The following is a 19,345-nucleotide window of genomic DNA, read 5'->3' as shown; positions in this document are numbered from 1 at the left end:
CTGTAGCTGTTGCAGTTTAGTTCTCTCTTCCTCTAGCTTTGCTGTCATTTCTGCAATCATTTGTGCTTCCTTGATTTTCCACTCATGCTCTAAGCTACTCAACTTGGCTTGCTGTTCATGTATTCGTTGCATTGCCTTCGCCTGTTCTAGTTTAGCTGCAAGGTCAGCTTCGGCATCCACACGTTTGCTAGAAGTCGTAGATGTGGCTCCAGAGTATGAATCTGAGCCCTTTGAATGCTCTGAAATAACTGTTTCTGTTTCAGTTTTCCCAAAAACAGATCCATACTCCTCCTTACTTAATATCATCCTTACACGCTCCTTCTCGAGCCTGTCATTAAAAGTCTTATCTATATCTTCTAGTCGTTTACTAATGAGATCACAAATTTCTGTTGTTAGGGCAACACACGCATCCATTTTCTTGACAACATCTGGAGTAGAAGTATGATTACGTCGGATAGGCTCATACAGTTCATGCATTAATGCTTCTTTAGCCTTAATGTCCGTTTGTGTTCTAACAAGGTCTTCGTTTGAGCAGAAACCTTTCAGCCTTGTTCTAACTCCTCTTGCTAACTCCTTCCAGGACTCATATGCCTTGCTAAATGACCTTTCATTTTTCTTGGCCTCCTGTTCATGCATCTCCTGCCCCTTTTCTGTTAGTCTTCGCTCTCTGGAGCTGGACCTGGCCTCTTGTGCCTCTGTAGATTTGTCTATTTCTTCAACAGGGGACAACATTATTATTAATTTTATTTTTGGCTTGTTGCACCTGCCCTTTTAAGTGTATATATCTTAACTCAAATGGGTTGAGTGGTGGTTTCAAACTTATTAACACTCAACTTAGATATTTACACCTTTAACCTCACAGACTGGCAACAAAACCAAAATAATACTGATGATGCCCTCAAATCAGACAATTTGCCACTTACGTTTTTACAGAAGTACAACTGATAGCATAAAGCCCAGATTCAGTCTTAGACATTCTGATGCAAGAAATGTGGGATATTCAGCATCACAACTTTACATGCTACTGTGTTAAATACAGAAGAGGTCTTTCTTTCTTGCATTACTTTAGACTGCCATGTTGAAGATCATTTGCTCACACAGCTTACAAGATGAAGGTGTGCATGACATTGTATTTATAATGTCCTTATTTTGAGTCCTTTACTGATCCAGTAGTCTCTAGATGATGCGATACACTCCTTTACTCACAGTTCGACGAAAGAATAAGATGAGTGTAGATGGCTGCAAGGCAGCGATGAGTTTTCACTGTAGCAGCCCTTGGCATCAAGAACGACAGAAGAGTCTCTAACGGGTGCAGCCATTTATTTCCTCACCACACACGGCTCATTCTCTGGACGTTGAGCACCGTGAAAACTATAAAATAAGAAAAAATTGATACCCGTACAGTACCCTTTGAACTATAACAATGAGCTTAAGTTAATTCAGGCAAGTTCAAACAAGTAATTCTGAGATATACAGTCACAGATTAAATAAAACAAAAGGGGTTACTTCAAACAGCATCAAGGGATTACACAGTTCAGTTAAATAAAATATAACAACAGATCATCTCTCATCACATACCTCAGTCCGCTTGCCAAGGGTGCAAAACTCCGGTAAACACTTAAACACTTCGGCCCGTTTCTCATGGGGTGCTGAAAAAAAAAAAAAAAAAAAAAAAAAAAAAAAAAAAAAAAAAAAAATGATGATGGGGGGTGGGCACGAACACATAAGGAACACATCTGAGACTTGTTCTTAATGCTCAAAATACTCAGGGCGCCACACCCTCCCCTGCTTAATAAAAAAAGAAAGAAAGAAAGAAATTTTTTCCTAAACTCTTTGAACATGTTTGCTGTTGTCAGTACATTTCTTGTGTACTATTAGTATACCTATCCCTGGGTAACAATTATGGTTACACATGCTTCTGACATCTGTTCAATGAAACATTGCAATTCAACAATTTGCATTCAGCAAATTAAAAGTCATGGTAGAAGCTAATCATGAATCATGTTGTGCCAAGTAACCATTTTTCTCCCTCAAGGTTAGTAAACAAGTTCATCATGTTACTCTGAATTTCTGACTGTAACCAGACTCAATATTCGGCCAACAATACACTAGTCTGTTACCACACTTAACTTTGTTTACATATCAAGGCATCTTTTACAGATGGTCATCATCATCATACGTTCAGCATGTGACAAGTTAGCACACACCATAAGAATGAATGTTAGATTCTGTCCATTGTCTGTTGGTGCTACATTTGCTCTATTCTGCTTGTCACAATGTTCATGTAAATGTCTTCATTTTGGATCAGTTTCTTATTACTGTCTCTCACACCTTGCTGGTATATCTTCAGGCCACCAAGGCCTCCACAGTCTCTGGGTGCAAATAGCTCCCATCTTAACACTGTCCATATCAGCTTGTCTGACTGTGGGTTGTCCTAATATATCATATGTCAGCATTTTGGGCTGACGTCGCTCTCTCTTGGGGTGTCTGAGGACAGGTGACAACCCTTGTTCACTGTTGGAGTCACTGTCTCCTTGCTCATCTTGTTGTTCATCCTGTGACTCCTGGTGGTTGTAATGTTGCTCTGCTGTCTGCAACTCAGGTTCGTGTATCTCTCTGTGGTCCTGTAAGAAAGGGTCGAAGTCAGCTGTTTGAGGCTCCCCCAGTTGTTGTTCACCCACCAGAGATTCCAGGGTTGGAGGGATAATGGTGGTGGTACTGTTTTGCTGTGGAAACCTCCACACAAGCTCACCCTCATCCTCACTCTCTACGTCTGTGTCTTGTTGTAGTAGCTGTTGTTGAGCTTCTACCGTTTTTTGTCTCAGGCTTTTTCTTCTTTCGTTTTGCTCCTGTCTGTGTGGATTTTCCACAGGTAGACTGTCACATGGAAGCAACAGGTTCCTGTGTACTGTGCGGCTTTTTCCTCCCCTCTCTGGCTTGATCTCGTAAACTGGGATGTCAGGGCTTTTTTGACTCACCACCACATACACTGTATCCTCCCAGTATGACCGAAGCTTGCCTGGGCCTCCTCTCTCCTTGAGGTTGCGGAGCAGGACTCTGTTCCCCGGATGAAGTTGAGCTCCGTAGATCTTACGGTTGTAATACTGTTTACCTCTTGAAGCTTCTTTCTGGGCTGCCATAGATGCAATCTCATAGGCCTCCTTCATTCGGGATTGCCATTTTGTCACATACTCCTCGTAGCTTAATTGCTGTTCCTGTGAAGGCAAGTTGAACAAGATGTCTATAGGGAGTCTTGGAGTACGGCCAAACAACAAATAGTACGGGGAAAACCCAGTAGCCTCATTCCGAGTGCAGTTGTAGGCGTGCACCACTTTTGTCAATGATTCCTTCCAGTCTGCTTTTTCAAGGTCAGTTAGTGTTCTCAACATGGACAACAAAGTTCTGTTGAAACGCTCCACTTGCCCATTTCCTTGTGGATGGTATGGGGTAGTGTGAGAGCCACGTAAACCACAGACTTTTTGCAACTGGGAAAACATCTGATTCTCAAATTCCCTGCCCATGTCATGGTGGATTCGTGCTGGGAAACCAAAGTTCAGAGCAAAGTGATTGAAGACCTTATCCACCACTGTTTTTGCAGATTTGTTTTTTGTTGCATAAGCTTGTGCAAAACGTGTGAAGTGGTCCATCACTACCAGTATGTACTCATATCCCTGTTTACAAGTCTCAAGGTGCAAAAAGTCTATGGACACAAGCTCAAATGGGAATGTCGTTGTAATGGTGGTCAGTGGGGCCCTGGTAATCTTACTTGGCCGCTTTCTCTTGAGGCATTCGCAGGCATGCATTACAAAATGCTCCACATCGTTTTGCATTCGAGGCCAGTAGAACCTGTCCCTTATTAAACACAGAGTTCTTTCTGCCCCCAAATGTCCCATCTCTTTGTGCAGTTCCCTGAACACAGTGTCACGATGCTCTTTAGGGAGAAGAAGCTGGTCTCTGCCTCTCACTCTCCTATAGAGGACCCCATCATCATTTATGTGCACTCTGCTCCACTGCCTCAGCAAGATTCTGACATCAGGGGGTTCTGCTGTTAGGGCACGACCTTTTGGTAAGTAGTTGTTGCTTTTGTGTTGTAAAAAGCGACTGATGATGGGATCTTTCTCCTGACTCACTCGGATTTCCTCGGGTGACAGAGACTTTCCAGCAGACAGTGTGACCGCGTCTTGCACTAAACTGACGGCACTCAGGCTGACAACAACAGTTTCATGCAGCAGATTCTCCCTCTGCAATACTGCACTTTCAACAGCAGCTCTAGCGACACCCTGTTTGACTTCTGATGTGCACTGTGCCATATACTGCTCAATGTTTAGTGGTAAGCGGGATAGGCCATCTGCATCAGCATTTTTCTTCCCTGGCCGGTATTTGATAGTAAAGTTGAAGTCAGCCAGTTCACTCACCCAGCGGTGGCCTGTGGCGTTCAGCTTTGCTGTCGTAAGGACATATGTCAAAGGGTTATTGTCTGTGTAGACAACAAAATGTGGGGCGTAATATAGGTAGTCCCGAAAGCGTTCACAGACTGCCCATTTTAAAGCCAAGAATTCCAGCTTTCCCGAATGCATATGATAGTTTTTCTCAGGGGGTGTTAATGTCCTTGAGCCATATGCAATGACCTTCATCTTGCCTGCTTGCTTTTGATATAACACAGCTCCCAGGCCCTGTTGTGAGGCATCACAATGGAGTACAAAGGGCTCTGAGAAATCAGGGTAACCCAGAATAGGTGGCTGTGTTAGACAGTCAGTCAACTCATTTAGGGCATTTTGATGGCTCTCAGTCCATTTAATGGGTGTGTTAGGCGGTGGTCGACCTTTCGGTTTTGTCTTAACCACTTTCCCCTTTGCCCTGGGCACTGGTGGCGGTGCTTTATCTGGAGGCAGTGTCAGCAACTGGTACAGGGGTTTTGCCACTTTTGAAAAGTTTGGGATATAGGATCTATAGTAGGACAGGAATCCTAGGACCCGACTCAGTTCCCCCACTGTGGATGGTGGTTTGTCTCTCAGAGCTTGTACAGGGACTATTTCCGCTGGGTCCATGGTATATCCCTCTTCGGACACCATCCGACCAAGGAAACGTACCTTTTTCTTGAAGATGTCACATTTCTGTGGGCTGAGTTTGACACCATGTTTTTGGTATCTCTGAAGGACGGCTCTGATGTGTTCAAGATGAGTATCAAATGAAGTAGAGTGGACTAGGTTGTCGTCCAAATATGGCTGACAGATTACATCCCGCAGTCCCCTTAAACAGTCCTCCATGCTCCGCTGAAACTCTGCTGGGGCTGAGCTGAGGCCAAAGGGTATGCGGTTCCACTGGTACAAGCCCCAAGGTGTGATGAAGGCTGTCAGGGGGCGACTTTCAGGGTCCAGGAACCCCTGATGGTATGCTTTCCCCTGATCAAGAACAGAGAACCAGGAGCTGCCATGAAGGGAATCTAGCATATCCTGAATTCTGGGAATTGGGTGTCTGTCTGGTACTGACTTCCGGTTGAGTTCCCTGTAATCACAGCACAATCTCAATTCACCTGACTTCTTCCGAACGCAGACGATTGGAGATGAGTAGGGTGACCTAGACTCTGAAATCCACCCACGGTTCAGCAGGTCTTGAAGATAGTCTTTCACCTCTTGGTGCAGAGGCTTTGGCACAGATATGTAGGTTTTTCGAACAGGTGTTGTGTCATGCAATGTGATGTGCATGTTTAAACTGGGGATGCACCCAACATCTTTATCATCATAAGCAAAAGCATGACATTCCTCTCTTAACAGCTGTCTCACCGTTTGTTGTTCATTTTCACTGAGATGGTCCAACTTAACTGGAGGGTCCCACTGAGGTGGCTTATGGCTGGAGGAGGGTGTGTTCATAACCTCATTCACCTGTATAGGAGGCTGTGATGAAATCTGCTCCACTGAGTCTTGTGTCTTTTCAGGGGTGATGGGGTACACTGCTTTTATTTCTTCCAGATGTCCCAGAACAGTGTGAGGGATTAAGTTGACATCCCGCTTGTTGGTATTAGCTATCGCGACTGGGATGTACACTGACCTGCCCTCCATTATGGTGACCAGTCCCTCTTGGATGACAAGACCCTCAGGCAACTGTGATGGTTCATTCGGGACAAATAACAGACTCTGTCCTGAAAACTGGGCTCCAATGTGTGCACGGACATATGTGGTGGTAATCTGTTCAGCAGCGAGACATAGTCCCCTCTTTCCTGCCGATACTGTGCCCACACTTTGGTTTTGGTCTGGTGACTGCAATAGTTTTAGTACTGATTTAGCAGTGTGTACTGATACTGAAAGGATTTGGCTGATTTTTCGAACGTTGCGTGAGCTTGGTTGTCGCTTGCCCCATTTACTCACAACTTCCTCTATTACATTAAATCCAATAATGGGCAGTTGTGCAACATTGGGGTCACTGGATACAAGCATTGGGACTAGAAGACAATTTTCAGGGTTACAGTCCAAATAGAATTCTGTCTCTACCCACCCATCATATGGGATTTCACTACCATTAGCTGCTAAAGCCACTAGAGGTTCTGTTCCCAACAGCTCAGCAAGTGGCCTGACAGTGCTGTGTGGTAGGTGTTGTTCTCGCCATTCATTGTTAATCAGACTTGCCTGAGCTCCAGTGTCCCACAGGGCCTCTACTGGTACCTTATCTAGGTGGCACTGAACTGTGCATCTTTTCCCAATGAGACTGATGAGCTTGGTTTGCCGTTGTGAGGGTATATAACCATTAGATGTGTCACTTGTCAATTTGTTGCTGTTTGGCTCTTTGGGGCCAGTTTCAGTGCGTGTGAAGTCATTTTGTGGTGCTTGTTGATGCGAGGTGTCTTGCCCATAGACAGGATTTACCTGGGACCTGGGTGATGAGTGGGCTACTGTGGGTCCCGGCTCAGTAGCCCCCTCCCGTTTCCCTGGGTGATCCTAGCCTGCCTGCACCCTCGGGAAAGGTGACCCTCCTGACCACAGCGATAGCAGTGTCTACACAGATCACCAAGCTGAGCCTCTCTGCACATTTGGCAACCTCTAGCACGTCTTGTTGTAGGAGAGAACCGACTGTCCATACTTGACCTTACTTTTGTTGCTTCCAAAGTCTCATTAAACATTTTCTTTACTTCAAGCACATCAGCTTTCAGGCCTTCAATCAGCTTAGCTGTCTCTGAATCCAGGCCCTTATTCTGTCCTTGCTTTTTCTTTGTGGCACCTCCTTCACCCCCCTTTGTCTGGGTTTCATCCTTTCTGTCTGGTTCACTGTTCAAAGGTGGCTGAGTGTGGTTGTGCTGTGACTCTGTGTGTACCTCATTTATCCTTGGTGTTTTTACTGTAGTATTTCTCCTCAGTTTATTTTGTCGCTCTAATTCAAGGCTGGCTGCTTCATTTATCTTCTCAATTAGAACCTCATCTGTTACTTGGTAGTTGCTAAGATAAGGCTTTAACTGAAACTTCACGGCTTCACTGAGGAGGCCAGTCTCTAATGAGCGCAGGAACTTGCGCTGAATTAAGTCTGGGCTGAACTGCTCCCCTTCATCGTCATCACCAGACTTCCAGAGCAATTTCTCTCTGAGTTCTATTGCCCTGAACAGAAAGCACTGAGCAGATTCTTTGGGGTCTTGAGATATGCTCATGAGTTGATGAAGCAGGTCAGCTGACGAGTCTACTTTGTAATGTCCCCGTAATATAGTTCTTAGTGTGGGAAGTGTGAGGTCACGCTTCACTTCCAGCAAGTCTCGAAGGTGAAGGCCAGGGCTTACTGCCTTAATCACAGCTTCAATGATTTCAGTCTCTGAGTAGCCTTTCTTAAGCCCGGAATCAATTTGGTTGGTCAAGCTAGTGAAAGATAACTTGTCTTTTTGTCCTGCTTCCCCGATCTGACCCCAGATCCGAAAGTCTTTTCTCAGAGTCACCTCTGGTGTAGTAAAGGGTGCAAGCTGACTTACTTGTTTTTCACTTATCCCAGCTGCACCTCTAAACTCGGTCCCCAACGCTTCAATTTTTTCTTCCAGAACACGTCGTGCTTCTGCTTGAGCTTGTTGGAGCTGACTGTACTCTTGTTTCAGTTTTTCTATCTCACTGAGCTCTGCTCGTTGTATCTTCACTTCAGCTACAGGATGTTCTTGTAATGACTGTATGAATGACTGGAGATCACGGATGAACTGCTGAAACACTTCAGATTCCTCTGTTTTTTCAATCTCGTCCAGAGTACTTTCTGCCAGCCGAATCAGAGCACGTCGGGACTGTCCTTTAAAACCCACCCCTGCTGGTTCGCTGCACTTAAGATGCTGGCATACCTTGGTGAGTTCGGGTTTCCCAAGTGTCCACAAGGCTGTGCTGATCTCATCCTGTAGTTGTTCCATCTTTACCAGATGTTGATTTAACGTGTTCTAGGTTCTTGTCTGGAGCAGGAAATCTGCTCCTGGCTGGTGGCTCGCCAAATTATGTTACACACTGAAGGATGACAGGGTTCATTCAGGTGCACATGAAGATTTATTGCGCTGAAACACAGCAAAACAATTCAGTGTTACTGGCGGCTTCCATTGTAATAACTGGCCTGCGTTACTTTTGTGGCATTACGTGTAATGGCCACGTATTAATCAGCCCTTAACACACAGAGAAAATGACCAGTACACAATAGACAACATAACATGTACTGGCTGGTCTATTTCCTATAACTTTAACTGAAACCCGCTAACAGTTTCCTTTCACCTTACTGATGGAACAACACGTTACAGAGATTAATGCAGGAGGCTAACATGACTTAGCTAGCGCACAAATGTTACTAGGATTACCCACAGATAACGTGAAACAACTCCCTTATTCGCTCACATTAAACACCATATAAACAAGAATTACACTCCAAACATGTTAAATAAGCATCAACTTTACATAAATGTATGTAGTTCTCGTATATTGCTCTCACCTGAAACACAGCAAAACAATTCAGTGTTACTGGCGGCTTCCATTGTAATAACTGGCCTGCGTTACTTTTGTGAAGGATTATTTTGCCAGTTACCCGTTTGGCTGAGCCGCCACTGCCACCTACTGGCGAAACTAAATACCGCCCTCACATCACATCAGGTGGGAGCAAATGAGCTTTTCGCTCTGTGTTATGATGCAAACTATTGTCACAACAAATAGCAAAAAAATGATGATGGGGGGTGGGCACGAACACATAAGGAACACATCTGAGACTTGTTCTTAATGCTCAAAATACTCAGGGCGCCACACTAGCTTGCATGACACACATGTCTAGCTAAAAAATAGCACATGGATGTAAGTAACGTAAATAAAGAATAAAAGGGTTTTCAGATAGCTCACAATACAAACGCAGCAACATACCTTACATTAGAAACACACTTATCATACTTATCAAAGTATTATCGTAACTTACATGGACTTTGTACAACTTATTCCTGCCGCGACAGACTGCTCTATACGCGTTACGGGGCATGCCTCTGATCACATCTGTCCTTAGTGCGACTGCGCATACAGTTCCGACAACCCCCGCAAGGATGACTTATGGTACAGATCAGCGGTTCATTACATATGGGGAGTTTACAAGCAGGTGAAAACCATCCATTGCAAAAACAGAAAGGCCAGATTAGAGTACCATCAAAAAGATCCTGCATAGTTTTTAAAGAATTTTTGGACTGCTGAAACTGAGATTGAACCTAAATGATGGGAAGTGATGAGTGTTTAGTAGGAACTGCTCACTGCTTTTACATACATAAGCAATGCCCATCTAAAATACCACATAGTATATATATATCTATATATAATAGTATTAGACAGTCAATAAGACTATCCTACCATGCTTTTTGAATGCTCAAGTCAACTGAGAGAAGCTGTTGATAATTCTTGTTACGTTCACCGCTACAATCGACCCCTTTCTCACACACATGTGATCGATTTATAGACTAAGATTGATTATGGTGACTTAAAGACTTTCAGAGATCCTGCTTTGTGTGGCCAGCAGCCTAAATCAGCAGATACTTATGCTGCATTTTTATTTGAACACAGAGCACACCAGCAAATATTAGCTAGCATGATTTTTTTTAAATGAACAATAATAAAATCAAAGTCATGAATTTTCTTCTATTTTTTTTTTTATATTTGTGAAGTTATAAACACAATTTCTTTCACTCCTGGTGTGCTGGTTTTGTAGCAGACATTTTAAAAAGGGAAATCTTAAAGCCTGAACAAACACAACTGCATGTCTTAATAGGGGTTATTTGTGTTTTTATGATTTTGGTGAAATGATCCTTTACATGATGATTATGCGGTATGATATAGTCATAGCAACCAAATTACTCCACTGGGCCTTTTATACACTTTGCTTTGTGGTCTGTGTTGGTGCAACTAACACATGCTTGGCTTTGTTAAAGGAAAACCAACATGCGATTGTCTCTTTGCTGCAGAAATAGTCTGCTCTCCATGGCGCTACACGTCTTTCCCGTGTCTGGCAGGATCGTTGAGCTCGTCTCCTTTGCTTCTCACTTCAGTAAATCAATCTGTTTGTCCTGATGACTCAGATGTCACTAAGCCTGTTAGGAGCCAGTCTTCAATCTTGCTTCCTAATACTGCATCTAACTGTTCTGTCTGTAGCTCTCCTTCTTTTCCTCCTCACCTACACCCCTTCGGCCCTCCCTCCTAGAATTACTCCCATCTGGTCTTCAGAATATCTGCTCCTGTTTGTCTTGTTGTCTTCTTGCCACTTCCTATACTCTTTCCTTCCCTCTGCATTTTCCTCTCTCTCTGCCCTAATCTCTTCTCCTCTGTGCGGTTATCACTATGACAGATTCCATTCAGCCTTCATCTAATAAGACCGGACAGCAGCTAACCAGCCAATTTATTATTCACTGCCTGTTCACCACTTTCTGTGCTTGTCAACACCGTCTGTATGCTGTCAAACGCTTTCTACCTTTCAACTCCACAGTCTAACCCCATGTACTTTTCCTTTGCCTCCATTCATTCACCCAGGCTGCCGTCTCAATCCCATAAAAGGTCTGTTGTGTAATGGTTAATAAATGATGAGAGAAGGGTTGGCTGGCACTCAGAACGATCCAACGAAGGCTGGACAGGACTGAGTAGCAGCACACACGATGTCAAGCTAATGTCTTGGAAGGGTTTGGCACTCGGCCTAATGTGATGAACCTGTTGCCGTTACTGTTACTGGACTGCAACTAAACAGTCTAGAGTGCTATTTTAGTTTCACTGTATTAAAATGACTAGAAAGCTAATGGCTCAGTTAATCCGTGTTTGTTATTGTTTAAAGTATTTAAACAAAGGTGATGATTTACAGTAGCTCCATTTCTTAAAGAAATCCTTTAATGATCAGGTCAGCTGATCATTAAAGGATGATTGCATGAATTATTCATGTCATCTTTTAATAAGCTTATGCATTGTCACAACACTTTTTTTTTGCCAAGCTCTCGTATGGATGGTCAGAGAATCATCAAAGTCCAGCACATCCCAAAGATGCTCAGTGGGGTTGAGATCTGGACTCTGCGGTGGTGAACCCATGTGTGAAAATGATGTCTCATGCTCTGTGAACCACTCTTTGATTATTTGATTGCTATGAAATCTGGCACTGTCATCTTGGAATATGCTTGCACCATCAGGGATGAAAAAAAATTCCACTCATGGAAAAAACTGACCATTCAGTTTATCCAGAAACTACACCTCCAGTCCAGGGGAACGTTCTTACCCATTTCCCTTAGCTGAATTTTTTCTTGGCCTTGCAGTGATTTTTACCCGAGTTAATTTACATGAATGACAGCAGCATCATTACCTTAAGACAGACAGCTTTGTGTAACCAGTTTAATCATAGTGATAATTGTTCCCTACCTGAACAGACTAATTATTCCTTTTTCACATGACTACAAATCGGTCCCCAAGAATAACACAATGTTAACCCAGTCTGTGTGCCTCCCTAAACAAGAAATATTTTGTGCTTAACATAACCAGACTTTAAATACTACCTATGTAAAATCAGAGAGCTGTTTTTGTAGTTTCTGGAGGCAGTCATATATAATTGATGGATCTGAAACTCTTTTCTCATTCTCCAAAACAAACATTGTATTTTTTTTTTGTTTCATTTTCCACAATGCTACTGTCGTATTGAGAAATGGTAGATGTACAATTGTCATCGCATTGCCTCAGGAATAACTGTCAAGTGGTTACAATAACTGTGACAGCGACCACTCTGACTGTGAAAGTAAATGTCATTATTTTTCTGCCACCATTTAACGTGCTGACGCCTGGTTGATGACTTTAACCCCTGTCCAATCGATGTCATGACCTCTTTTGGGCAGCTGTTCACAATCGGCTGATGCTGTCTGAGCCCAGTATTTCTTCACTTTCTTCATTTAAAGTGCTGCACGATGGTGACATGACTGCAAAATGACATAGGTCCTTAGCAACCTTGCTTTTACATAGGAATATCAACAAAACACAGCCACTTAGTTACTTGAGATGAGTAGTTGAACAATCTTATTGAGTCAAGTCCCTACAAAGTCACATCACATCAAATCAGGCTTCAGTTATATGCAGACCTTTGCTAATCTGTGTGAGAGTGCTCATAGTGGTCCAAGTTGGACCACAATTGCTTGGAGACAGGTTGGCTTTCACCAGGCGACCTCTACCGTCACCTTGCAATTGCCAGTTGTTACCCACGAATTGAGACTGCTGCATGCTAAGTTTCTGACTGCCAAGTTTAGTCACCTCAACTACTTCCAATCAATCTCCAAATGCAAAAAAACTCAATGCAATCACTGGGAAACCACTAATTTTTCCTGGCTGCATGGAGATGTCTGTCCTAGTTTTACTCTAGTGTGACTGAATGAAGGCAACACTTAGTGTTGGTGTTCTGAGGTTTAAAAATCAAACCTCCACACTCAAAACAACCTGAAAATAAACACAAGATTTGCCCAGACCCTCTGACACTTATGCACTTTCATTGGAGCTTTCCAAACTGATTTCAAAGGACAATGTAGAAAAAAATATACTATTTTATAATAGCACTGAAAATATTGCTGGGTACAGATGGCTTATAGTTGCTGCTGGTTGCTACAAAAAGGAAGCCAGCGGCAGGCAAGTCCAGCAGTTCGATGATCCATCTCCCATCTGTGGACTGTTCCGAAACAGTGCAATATTGTCTTTGTTTCCAACAGACAGGAGTCATAACTCTTTAAGTTCTAACTGAGCTGAGTTGAACATGTACATGGAGGCGTTTGCGTCATTGGAGAAGTGATTGATGCTGCAGCTTTTCCTGTGCAGATGTTCTCACTGTTTCTGGGTTTTGGAATTCAAAGATTTTTGAGAAACTTTTGTTCAGGCTTTTTTTTCCAGAGGACAAACCATTCTCACTGCTATAGAATAGAATAGAATACAATAGAATAGAATAGTCCTTTATTTTGATTATACATGTCTTGTGGGTGTTCCACACTAACTGTTCTGGAATAAAATACGAAAAGTAAGACAGCAGGAATAAATGACAAACAGGAGAACTATATACAATCAAAATAAATATATATAAAAACAAGTAAAAGGCACACAACAGAGAGCACGACAAGATCCACTGAGTAACTGCTTTGGAGGTCTTTACAGACTAAAAAGTATCATCTTCTTTAGGCTTGAGGGGCTTTTGCCCAAGGTTTTTCAGCTATTTTCAAGGTTAAGAATTGACTTTCTATTCTATTCTATTCTGTAATTGCAGCTTGTTTTCTTCAGCCTGTGTTGTTTGAAAACTTGGTATTTGGAAAATGTCAGCTTTGCAGAGACTGATCAAAACAACACGTTTTTCAGCGTTCCCCCTGTGAGCTTTTTCAGTTTATCCACTGGGTTTTCAAAGTGTTTGATCAACCGAAGGCTTTTCTCTCTATTGATGGATGTGTATGTAACCCCTTCACTGAAGTTAAACATCATCACTACAGCAAATCACGCTCCCTTATCTCGCCTATTCAGCCGGGCTTTCAGAATTTAATCAGCATGTCTTTGTGTCATTGCTGTAGTGTGTACTCAAAGACCTGCTTCTCTGTGTTGATTTATTGCCGCTCTTACTTGCTGTAAGCACTGAGTGTTTGTCAGCGTTTGTGCGTATGCGTGCACGCATGTGCAAAATGTTTTTTCCTCTTTAGTGTTTGATTTTGATAAGAGAATCACGTATGATCTCCTCCTTTCTGCAGAGATAGAAAAGGGATAGGGGAGGTGTGAGCTCTTGCATACCCAAAAAATGTCTCTCACCATTGAACGCACTCACTCACGCACACACATACTCCTGCCCTGCAGTGCTCATTTTTCTCACTTTCTTTGTCTATCCACCTTTCACTACCCTGTTCTTAATTTTCTTTTTCTCAGTCTCTTGCACTGCCTTCTTCCCTCTCTTATTTTACTCTGCATTGATCCTGAGCATACAGGCTACTGCAGCTAGCCTTTAATGAATGCCATGCCCTAATGACTTTATCATTGGCCTTGATGGCCTCAGCTCAACCACAGCGATGGCTCAGCTGTAAATTGTTTTCTTAACTAAAGCCATGTGAGGAATTTCAATAAGGGCTGCCATCAGTGGCATCAGCGCAGCCTGCCAATCTGAACAACCGGTGTAACACAGAGGGCACCAAGGGGTTAAGCGTGACTGATGGGAGTAAGGAGTGCATGTATGAGTTGGACTGTGTTGCAGACTGGCATCGCTCTCCTGGGTGTATTGTTGTAGATGGTGTGTGGCCTCTGTGTGTGCGTGTGTGTGTGTAGTTGATGAGTTCATCAGGAGACTTGAGCACAAAAACATGTCTGATACAGCATGTCGATGCAGTCGCTGACAAATGCGAGGCAGCGTTTCTGAGGACGTAGCTGTGCCACACGTAGAGGGTTTTGTCCATGACCCACCCGCGAGCAGAATAATTACACGCACACAATCGCATACACACACACACACAACACCTGCCACACTTGTGCATGTAGAGATAAAGCAGCGAATGCACTCTCCACACTCAGACTGTTTGCCTGCTGAATAGCAAAGGGGGGCACGGATCAGTCTATTCCTCCCTTATCTCCCCTCACCTCTTGCACTCCTCATCTCACTCCATCTCTTTCTTTCACGGTCTTCCCCTCCCACCCTCTCGCCTCCTCACTTTGCCTCCCCTGCCGTTTGTGAATCCTCCTGATTTGTCTCTGTCTCCTCTTTCTCTTCTCCTCACCCTCTCCTCTTTCTTCTAATTTCCTCATCTCTTCTTCCTCCTCTCGCTTGCCCTCTCTTGAGTTTTGTCCTCCTCTCTTGCCCCATCTCTCCCGTCTCTGTCTCTGCCTTTTCCTGTGCAACAGTGTGCAATTCCCCATTCCCCACCAGACAGACAAAGACACGGAGCGACTCAGACGAATGGGAGAGAAAACGGGAGCAGGTTGAAGCAGAGACATAGAGGCAGATACATGAAGAGGCACAGAGGAATTGATGGGATGACAGTCTGGTGACTGGGGACTGGTGGACAAAGAGATAGAAGGGATGTAAAATAGACAGCTTCAGTGGCAGGGTAGACAAAGGCAGTCTGAGAGTGGATGTGTGCCGCTTATTTCATTTACACACGCATACATAGAAACACACACACACACGCATACTCTCTCTCTGTCTCTCCCACTCTCTCTCCTCTCACTCACACTCTCTCTCTCACACACACCCTCGAGCAGAAGCGGCAGAGCTGTGTGGGTGTGAGGCAGCATGAGAAGTGATATCTGTACTTCTACACATACAGCTGGCTGATGGACTAACTTAATCACAAATTTACGCTCACCTACTGTACGCATACTTACTAGCACACCTTGATCATAGGCAGGCAGACCAGCGCGCGCTCATAAACACACTCACTTACGCCAGCACGCACAATCTTCCAGCAGCCAGAAGTCAACATGGGTCTTGTGATGGGAACCTTTTCCATGCAATCCAAGCAAGTGTCCTACCACAAAGGTAAGAATTTGTATTTGAAATGCACACACTGAACACGTTTGAATCCTGAATGTGAGGATTTGCATGTTACTGTGAGCAGCATCCATCATGTTGCGTCATTGTGCTTTAGTGATGGAGTCATATATGTTTGCTCAGAGTGGTGAATATGGCACAAGAAGTGCATTATGGTATTAAGATGAATGTGCTGTAAGCTGAAATAAGAAGTTGTATAAAAAAGAGAAATTGTTATTCACTGTTGCTTTAGAGTGCTCCAGGCCACCTGTCCTCTGTTTGAACTGTGGATTTAACAATATACATGTGTCCGTGTGTGTGCATGTGTGCGCGCAACTGTGCCATTGGGCATGTCTATAATAGGTGATGGTATTTACCCCTGTCTGCTTTCCAAACCAGCCCACTCTCTTTCCTGCCACGCTACTGTTTGACAGGTGCTGACACTTGACACATGCATGCTGTACCCAGTATGTATGTGTATTCTTTGTCCACAGAAAATATTTATGCACCTAATTGACTGCTGAAAATGTAGGCGTGTGTGAAGAATCGTGCATTTTGTGTGTGTGGTGGCTGTGGTATTGTGCCGTAAATCAAAGCGTTGTAATCCATCAGCTTTTGGCCGTGGTCTGTCCTGCATCTGTTGACCTTAAACCTTGATGGCTATCGCTGACAGACACAGCGCTGCATCTCAAATACACACAGCAGAGGTTGGAAAATCGGGAGCCAAATCACATCTCGACGAGGAAAACAGAGGGATAAAATTCAGAAATCTCTAATTGGATCATTAACTGGAGTGAGATCATGCAAAACTGTCTGCATGTTGCATATGCTGTGACAAAAGAAAGAAAAAAACACCGGAGGTGATGTAAATGATGTAAATTATATGCTGTGAATGTCCCTCAGGAAAATGCCTTCCAGCTCTATATTCTCAGTGTTTTCCCTGTCCAACAGTGCAGTCAGACAAAGAAGAGCTGAGAAAAGTCCTTAGAGACCCCATAAATGGGCTCCTGAAATACAAACATATATAGCATGCTGCGTGGGTTGTTTATTTCAGTGCCTGACCTGTACCTCATTTTCCTGCGTGGAAACAGCTCTCAGTCGATATGTGCTAAAGAGATACTCAAGGCACATTTTTAGGTTGGTTGTTTTCTGCAGTCCACAGTATGAACATGCGTGTCAGATACTTTGTGTTCGTGGTAGCTACTTCCATTTCAAACGCAGCCCATTTACTCGTTAGGGAAGGCAACAATGCTTACAAAGCAACCAGGATGTAGGGTAACCTCTAAATAGCAGCCACTTTGAAGTTTCCACTGTTAGGGTGTGAGGCGGAAGTGATAGATGAGTAAAAGTGGGAGAGAAAAAATTGAGAAAAGTTGAGAGAGGAGGCGAGGTTGCTTCTCAGGGGGCTGCAATGTGTGTGTCACTGAACGTGTGTGTTTCGCCATCTGCTGCAGTGATAAAAAAAAAGTGCCCTAATGAAAGCAGGCCAGGATTCATTTTGCATGGAAGGTTGACCCACCCTTGATCACAACTCAACATGAGGCAATGGCCAGCTGAGAAGGACTTAAAGTTAACTAGCTGAGGATTCAAACTTTAGATGAAAATTATAGATGTGGATTTAAGGAAGCTGTTAAATTGACAGGACAAAATCAGAAACAATACTTTTCAGCAACTCACTTCTCTTAGTATTAACCGTTGCCATTGCTGACTGAGGGGAATAATGTTATGAACTAGTAATTTTATCTTTATTTTGTATTATTTTGGAGGACCAGGAAGACTGTATTAGCCCCTTGAACCATAGACTAAAAAGCTGCAAAGTCTGCCCCACTGACTGGGAACAGAACCTCGATCTTACATCTGTATCTTGAGCTCTCAAACGCCAAAAACAAGCCAAAGATAAAGATGCAGTTATGTTAAAAAGAAAGGACACCATCTTTCAGTTTTAAGGTTTTCATATCAGGAAAATCTGACCTTTATCTGGTCTTATTATATGTTTAACAACAACAAAGTCAAAACTCAGCTGTTCGGCAATGCCAACCAAATGTTCTTGATTAACTGATCATTACCAAGTTTGATCACATCTATAAAAGCAGTGCACAGGTCTGGTGCATTCAGGTGTGTGTTAACACAATACCAAGAAGGAAAGATATCAGCAATAATCTGAGAGAAGCAATTGCTGCTGCCCATCAATCTGGGAAAGGTTATAAGGCCATTTCCAAACAAAGTTAAAGTCCATCTTTCTACAGTGAGGAAAGACTACTTACAAGTGGAAAACATTTAAGACAGACGCCAGTAGGGATGGGAATTAAGAACTGGTTCCCAGTAGTCTAGTTCTATTGGAATTGTTAGTCTGCCTTCCTATCAATCTCACTTATCAGTTCTTGCACTACAAGATTTCAGTTTGTGTGTGGAGGAGGAAAACAGTGACACAGTCTACAGCGTGGATATGGACATTACTATTATTTTATTTTATTTAGTATTTTTTTGCCCATAAAAACAAGTGTAATGGTAAAGTGCTAACTGCATCAAGGACAGAAACAGCTTCATTATGCTGCTAACGCAACTTTGCTCTTTGCAAGCATCTGCACAGATAGCATGCTAATGCTAAGCTAGCCAAGAACCCAGAGTGAAAGCTGAGTGAATGCCGACCCCAGCCCAGCAGCCAGACCCTGAATTTCAACAGGTAACAAACTGATGAGCAGTCAGACTCCAGCCAGTTTCTATCTTTCTTTAATAGAATCACTATGACGATCACTTAAAAGTCTCCTCGTGCTGGTTTTCATCTTTTCTTTGTGCTGTTAACTTTTTGTTCTACTGAGAGGCTTTGTGTAATATAAGATGAAGATTATATGTGTGTCCTCATTAGGACAGGGATTTGTGTTGGTGTGTAAGACATTAGCCAGAGCTTTATATTGTGAAACTGTAATTGTGAGACAATGCATTTCAGGTCATTTTACAGAATGACATGAAAGTAATGTAACGAGTAGTAGAAGGAGCAATTAAAAACTCGAATGCATTACTTTAAACAAAGTGTCCTGTATAATAATTACTTATTTGACTAATGACCCTAAGACCGATCACAACAAAGAGGGGAAATACCTCCAACAGGCGCAACCATCTGACCAGATGGTGATGGTCATAGTGGTGACTCTCAAAGCGAAGCTGGTGAGAATCGATAAGGAATCGAATCAATAAGTGATATTGATAATGGAATCGTAATCGCTATATTCTTATCAATTTCCATCCGTAGGTGCTAGTCTTTCCAAACTAGACATCCCAGCAAATTCACCCCAAGGTCAGACTGTGCAATACCCAGAGAAATTGAAAGTGATAAATGCTAAAATTCATGATGGTACAATTGCAAAAAGTCTGAACAAGTATGCCTTCTTTA

The 19,345-nt window shown here is 43.1% G+C and overlaps 1 protein-coding gene and 1 long non-coding RNA gene across 3 annotated transcripts in view; one reads left to right on the top strand and one right to left on the bottom strand.

The window, feature by feature from the left end:
- The window catches only part of kcnip1a (Kv channel interacting protein 1 a), a 66,558-nt gene that overhangs the window by 14,391 nt on the left and 32,822 nt on the right, over window positions 1-19,345 (top strand). Inside the window, exon 1 of one of the 2 annotated variants that reach the window (XM_085429868.1) lies at window positions 15,310-15,963. The exons of the other annotated variant lie outside the window; for it this stretch is intronic. Within the exon in view, the coding sequence (XP_085285994.1) occupies window positions 15,906-15,963 (58 nt within the window). The 5' untranslated portion in view covers window positions 15,310-15,905. Of the gene's footprint in view, window positions 1-15,309; window positions 15,964-19,345 lie in introns of those variants that run through there. 2 annotated transcript variants of the gene reach the window in all.
- On the bottom strand, window positions 1,304-1,643 carry LOC146717713 (uncharacterized). Its single transcript, XR_014914819.1, has 2 exons — window positions 1,579-1,643; window positions 1,304-1,371 (listed from the first exon to the last, which is right to left on the bottom strand). It is a non-coding gene; the product is annotated as an uncharacterized LOC146717713 (long non-coding RNA).

This window comes from Copadichromis virginalis, linkage group LG2 (assembly GCF_057382275.1).
Source record: "Copadichromis virginalis isolate Kocher_CV1m ecotype Utaka linkage group LG2, C_Virginalis_male_GT1.1, whole genome shotgun sequence".
In the NCBI taxonomy this organism is placed as follows: Eukaryota; Metazoa; Chordata; class Actinopteri; order Cichliformes; family Cichlidae; genus Copadichromis; species Copadichromis virginalis.
This window is presented reverse-complemented; position numbering and strand designations above follow the sequence as displayed.